General features: G+C 37.2%; 2 protein-coding genes and 1 non-coding gene across 3 annotated transcripts; 1 reads left to right on the top strand and 2 right to left on the bottom strand.

Moving 5' to 3' along the window:
* Positions 1–374: 374 nt before the first annotated feature.
* LOC112099609 lies at positions 375–704 on the bottom strand. Its single transcript, XM_024187023.1, has one exon. It carries the CDS (start codon positions 702–704, stop codon positions 375–377), a length of 330 nt encoding a protein of 109 aa, XP_024042791.1.
* A 2,258-nt stretch (positions 705–2,962) lies between these two features.
* LOC112099608 lies at positions 2,963–3,376 on the bottom strand. The gene has a single exon (XM_024187022.1). It carries the CDS (start codon positions 3,374–3,376, stop codon positions 2,963–2,965), a length of 414 nt encoding a protein of 137 aa, XP_024042790.1.
* A 1,410-nt stretch (positions 3,377–4,786) lies between these two features.
* Positions 4,787–4,893, top strand: LOC112100630. Its single transcript, XR_002906997.1, has one exon. It is a non-coding gene; the product is annotated as a small nucleolar RNA R71 (small nucleolar RNA).
* The last annotated feature ends 1,710 nt before the right edge of the window (positions 4,894–6,603 follow it).

The raw sequence follows: 6,603 nt of genomic DNA, 5'->3' as shown, positions 1-6,603 counted from the left end.
GGTTGCCTCTCATTGAGCACTTGATTTAAGGTCTTTCAGCCTGACCTTCCTTGAGTGCTCACACTGCCAGTTCACTAAGGAGTAAGACCTCCTTTGAGCAATCTGTAGCTCACACTGCCGGTTCACTTGAGTGCCCATTAACTTTGAATTCATGTCCTATCTTTTCATCAAAGAGATCAACAACCCCATAGTTATAAAGGTCCAGATCATCTAGATTTCAGCTTTCCTTGAAATAGTCTTAACCTGGTATTATGGACAAGAACTAGTTGACCAGGAATTAATTTTCTTTGTTGGATGTGTTGGTCATGCCATTGTTTTGTCCTTTCCTTATAGATTCTTGCATTTTCATACGAAAATAACCTTAATTCATCAAGTTAACATAGTTGAAGTTTTCTCTGCTCTGCTGCAGCATGTATATCCCAGTTTAATTGCTTCAGTGCCCAATATGCTTTGTGCTCCAACTTGAGTGGCAAGTGGCAAGCTTTCCCATACACAATTAGGTAGGGAGACATGCCAAATGGTGTCTTTTGTGCTATTCTGTAAGCCCATAAGGAGTCATGTAAGCGCAATGACCAATCCTTTCTTGTAGGATTCACTACCTTTTCTAGAATCCTCTTAATCTCCCTATTAGACACTTTTGTCTGGCCATTGGATTGTGGGTGATATGCTGTTACAATTTTATGCTTGACTCCATATTTAGCCATTGCTACAACAAATACTTTGTTGCAGAAGTGAGTACCCTCATCACTAATAATTGCTCGTGGAGTGCCAAACTTGGAAAAGATATTTTTCTGAAGAAAATTCACCACTACTCTGGCATCATTGATGGATGGTGGGAATGTTTCCACAGTAACAAGGATATATAAGTTTCCAAAGGATGGTGGGAATGTTTGTCAATGGCATTTCATGTCTTTGAGTTATGTTTCCTGTCTTTTGGCACATGTCACAACATTTAGCAAACTCATAAGCATCCTTAAAAACAGGAGGCCAATAATAACCTGATTGCAGAACTTTAGCCGTTGTTCTTTGTCCACTAAAATGTCCTCTATATGCTGCAGTATGGCAAGATTGCAGTACATGTGGAATTTCTTCCTCTGAAACACATCTTTGTATTACATGATCTGAGCATAACTTATACAAGTATGGGTCATCCCACTGGTAGCTTTTAACATCGTGAAGGAATTTTTTTTTTCTATTGAAAAGTCAACTCAGGTGGTAGCAATCCACTTACTAAGTAGTTAGCAAAATCTGCATACCATAGAGATCCTGGTTGTTGTAGCATTTGTGCATGTTGTAGCACTAACAGTTGTTCATCAAGAAATGTTTCAGTGATGTCTTGTTTAGTCAATGTGCTCGTATCTGCTTCTAGCCTAGACAGATAGTCTGCTACTTGATTTTCAGTCACCTTTCTATCCTCTCCAAATCAAACTCTTGAAGCAATAAAATCCATCTTATTAATCTCGGTTTGGCATCTCTCTTGGAGATTAGGTGCTTGATGGCTGCATGATCTGTGTAGACTGTCACTTTAGTACCCACCAAGTAAGCTCTAAACTTATCGAAAGCAAATACTACTGCTAGCAGCTCTTTCTCTGTAGTGGTGTAATTAATCTGAGCTTGAGTAAGAGTTTTGCTAGCATAGTATATAGAGTGGAAAACCTTATTCTTTCTCTGCCCCAACACTCCCCCAACAAAATGGTCATTAGCATCACATATTAGCTCAAAAGGTAGAGTCCAATCTGGTGCTATAACCACTGGTGCAGTGATCAAAGCTTTCTTCAGTTCTTTAAAAGCTTGAAGACAATGTTTATCAAAATGAAAAGGCTTGTCATGTTCTAACAGTGAGCATAATGCTTTAGCTACTTTAGAAAAGTCTTTTATGAATCTTTTGTAGAATCCAACATGTCCCAAAAAACTTCTAATACCCTTAACTAAAGTGGGAGGTGGCAGTTTATCTATCATTTCTATCTTTGCCTTATCTATCTCTATGCCATTTTTGGACCCCTATGACCCAACACTATGCCTTCTTGCACCATGAAGTGGCATTTTTCCCAATTGAGTACTAAGTTAGTCATCTCACATCTTTTAAGAACTTCTTCCAAGTTATGTAAACAATCTGTATATGTTTCGCCAAAGACTAAGAAATCATCCATGAAGACTTCTAATGTTTGCTCCACCATATCTGAGAAAATAGACATCGTACATCTCTAGAAAGTTGCTGGAGCATTGCACAGACCAAATGGTATTCTTCTGAAGGCAAAAGTTCCGTAAGGGCAGGTAAATGTAGTTTTTTCCTAATCCTCTGGGGCTATAGCAAATTGGTTGTAACCTGAATACCCATCGAGGAAACAATAGTATTGTTTTCCAGTATGTTTGTCTAACATTTGATCTATAAATGGAAGTGGAAAGTGATCCTTCTGTGTGGCTTTGTTGAGCTTCCACTAATCCATACATACCCTCCATCTAGTCACTGCTCTTGTAGAAATAAGTTCATTCTTTTTATTTGCTATCACTGTTATTCCTCATTTCTTTGGAACATATTGTACTGGGCTTATCCATGAACTGTCTGATATCGGGTATATGATCCCAGCAACCAGCCATTTGATGATTTCTTTCTTCATGACTTTCTTCATAATGGGGTTTAGCCTTCTTTGTTGCTCTACTGAATTGTTGTAGCAGTCATCTAACCGAATTTTATGCATGCATATGGATGGGCTGATCCCTTTAATGTCTGCCATAGTCCATCCAATTATTTTTTTGTATTTCCCAAGCACATCTACCAGACTCCTTTCTTGATCTGCATTAAAAGAAGATGAAATGATTACATGAAGTGTGTTGTTCTGACCAAGATAAACATATTTCAAATGTGAAGGTAACAGTTTTAATTCAAGAGTAGGAGGTGATTCAGTAGAGGTTCAATAAATCCGCTATGTCTGTTAGATTGCCTTTCTCCTATCCAATTTATCTAGTTTGCTGTAACATTTTCTTCTTCAAAGCTTTCAAAAGTGACAGCTTTGATAACTTCTTTACTGCAGCATCTATTTATGCTTTCTGTTACAGCAAGATTCACGACACTCATAAAATTGCAATCTTCTGCCTCATTAGGACTCTTCATAGCTTCTAATACATTGAAGGTGACTTGTTGGTCATTCACCCTCATGGTTAGCTCTCCTTTTTGCACATCTATTAGAGTCTTCCCGATTGCCAAGAATGGTCTTCCAAGTATAATTGGTACCTCTTTATCATACTCAAAGTCTAGTATAATGAAATCCACTGGAAAGATGAATTTGTCAACCTTCACCAACACATTTTCAATCTTTCCTTCAGGATATGCATGAGATCTGTCAGCCAATTGCAAAGTGACTATTTTTGGATGCATTCTCTTACTCCCAATTGCTTAAATACAGATAGTACCATTAGATTAATGCTGGCTCCCAAGTCGCAGAGTGCTCTGCCATTGTACCTAGTTCCAATTGAACATGATATTGTGAAGCTTCCTGGATCCTTCAATTTTTTAGGAATCTTACTTTGAAGCATGTGATTGCATTCCTGTGTTAAAGCAACAATTTAAAATTCTCCCAACCTTCTTTTTCTTGCCAAAATATCTTTTAGAAATTTTACATAATTAGGCATTTGTTTCAATGCTTCCACAAAAGGTATGTTGATGTGTAACTGCTTCAGCACTTCCAAATATTTGTTAAATTGTTTGTCTTGTTTTTGTTTCTGGAATCTCTATGGGAAAGGAGGTGGATGCCTAAATTGCTATACAGCTTCAGGAGGTACAAATCTCTGCTCCTTTGATTTATTGTGGGTTATCACCACTGGTGTTGCAACATTTTCTTCAACAGTCATTGGGTGATTTCCTTCCAAGGTTGCTGTAGCTTGACTACTAGCACCAGTATCTTGATAGCTGGGTTGCTGTAACATCCTTTCAACTTGAGGTTGTTCTTGTGAGGAGTTAAGTTCCAATATCTTTTTAGCCACATCAACAGGGATATGAACATTCTTTTCAAATCTTAAGTTGATTACTTTACAATGTTTTTTACCCTCTCTTCTTAGATCTTCTGTATTGCTGGGTAAACTTCCTTAAGACCTGCTACTCATTGCTGTGGCAAGTTGCCCAATTTGGTTTTCTAGGTTTCTCAGAGATACAACTTGACTTTGCACAATTACCTCATTCTTCACGATATATTCCTTAATAAGTGTTTTCAATGAAGTAATTTGATCATTGCTAGTGTGTTTCTGCCCTTGATTCTGTTGATGAAAACCAGGTGGCTGAACATGTCTGTTCTATCCAGTGGGTGCTGGAGCATGCTGATTTTGATTGCTCCATGAGAAATTTGGGTGTTGCTTCCATCCAGGGTTGTAAGTACTTGAATATGGGTTGTTCTGGGGCTGTCTGTTGAAGTTGTCCACATAGTTTACTGATGCTGGATTGCCTGGGCAGTTGTCAAATACATGCTCTTCACCACAATACACAGAAGATAGTTCAGCAACTTGTTTTACTGCTGCTGGAGCAGTAGTCATAATTTTCACCATGTTAGTAAATGATTTTACTTGAGCTGAAAGTGTTGTAATTGCGTCTATGTTATGTACCCATGCTGCTCCTCTTGCAACAATTTGTCTAGTTGATGGCCACTGATAGTTATTGTTAGCAATTCTCTCCAAAATTTCATAGGCTTTAGTGTAAGATTTGGATAATAGGGCTCCATTTGCTGAAGCATCGACCATCAATCTCGTACTTGGATTCAACCCATTGTAAAAGGTTTCTAACTGTATGCAACATGGAATGCTATGATGAGGACATCTTCTGAGCAACTCTTTAAATATCTCTCAAGCCTCATACAAGCTCTCATCTTCAAGTTGGTGAAAAGAGGTGATCTCATTCCGCAATTTTGCATTCTTGGTTGGTGGAAAATATTTCATTAAAAATTTGTCATCCAAGTCATTCCATGTAGTGATGGAGAAAGGAAAAAGCCTCAGTCTCAAAGCATCTTGTGTTGCTCCAGCAATCTTAAAAGCATCACTCACTTCCAACAACAACTTAAGATGGAGATGAGGATCTTCAGATGGCAGTCTATTAAATTGACCCATTGTTTGCAGCATTTGAAACATCACTGGTTTGAGTTCAAAGTTGGCGGCTTCCACTTCAGGTCTGACTATTCTAGGATGTACAACTTGAGGAGTTAACACAACATAATCTCTAATAGCCCAGTCTCTGTCATCTGCCATGTAAATAATATTGTTGTTGCCTGGTTGTCTCATATTAACATGTCCATTTTGCCCTTCTTGAACATTGACAGGTTGTAGTGGCCCGTGAGAATCTAAGTTTCCCACATCTTGCAAGTTATCCATTTCTGAAGCAGTTTTTGAATTTCTTTGCTCTCTTCGCAATCTCTTTACAATCCTTTCAATCTCAGGATCAAATTGAAATTCAACAAATCTGTCTTTGCGCATGCAGGTTTTGATATGTCAATAAATAGAATGAATTAAATTAAGTTGGCACTGTCAAGATTAGCTTCACAATTCGAAAATAAAAAATCAGTCCCCGGCAGCGGCGCCAAAAACTTGTTGGATAATTTAACTCAATTGCTATCGATGACAATGTGTAAGTATACACAACAAGTAATAAAGTGATGAATATTCAAGATCATCTCTAAAGGGACTGATGTTACTAGAAATGCTACATCAATCATGATAGTGCAAACTTCCTTCTATCTAAAGAAAAATCTAATTTAAGTTGATTGACTAATAAAATTAACAATATAATAAAATAATTGCAGTAATAAAGTAAATTGGATGAATTGCGCAAAAAGAATTTAATAAGAATATGGTAGTTGAATGATCAAACTCTCTTCATGAGCTGACTGTTTTGTTCAAACTAACACCAGTTGCTGCAGTAATTCCTACAACACTGGGCATAATTATTTTACATTCTCAGCTATCGCTTGTTGGACTTTTCATACCCTTATGCAACCTAACAATGACCAGTTGTTACATCACATAAGAAATGACATTACAAACATATACTCTCTCTACCCTACAAGGTGAATCCCTATATCTAGTTCTTCACAAACCTTAACTCAAGTGTGGCCCTTTTGGGACTCAAGTTAAACTCAATCCAGGAAACTCAAATTAAGATCAAATATTACTCTAATAATTTCCACCAAGACAGGCCCTTTTGCGACTCTCTCTTAACTTGAACCATTAAATGGGAGGTCAACCGAAATAATGATTGTAATATAAGCTATTAGAGCAAAATGCTACAGTAATCTTGCAGCAACTCATAAGAACAGTCAAGAACCCATTAAGATTGTTTGTTACTCAACTACAATCAAATTTAGTTCATAACTTGTAAAAGAAAAACTAACAGCAAAATATATGCCATGAAATACATTGTCTCAATAAGAGAATAAATGAGGAAATAAGTAAAGAATGATGAAAATTGAATCCAAGTATTTCTGCAGATTTCTTCAATGGTACAGACTTGTTCTTCCTTGAATTCTGCTTCTTCCTTCTTTTTCTCTTGATTTCATTGATGTTAATTACCGCCACCTTTCCAATATGATGCGTGCTCCTTTTATAATTGAAAATTAGAGTAAACGG

The sequence above is a fragment of the Citrus clementina genome, unplaced genomic scaffold, assembly GCF_000493195.1.
Source record: "Citrus clementina cultivar Clemenules unplaced genomic scaffold, Citrus_clementina_v1.0 scaffold_3, whole genome shotgun sequence".
Classification (NCBI taxonomy): domain Eukaryota; kingdom Viridiplantae; phylum Streptophyta; class Magnoliopsida; order Sapindales; family Rutaceae; genus Citrus; species Citrus x clementina.
The sequence above is the reverse complement of the archived record's forward strand: the minus strand, read 5'-3'. Positions and strand labels throughout refer to the sequence as shown.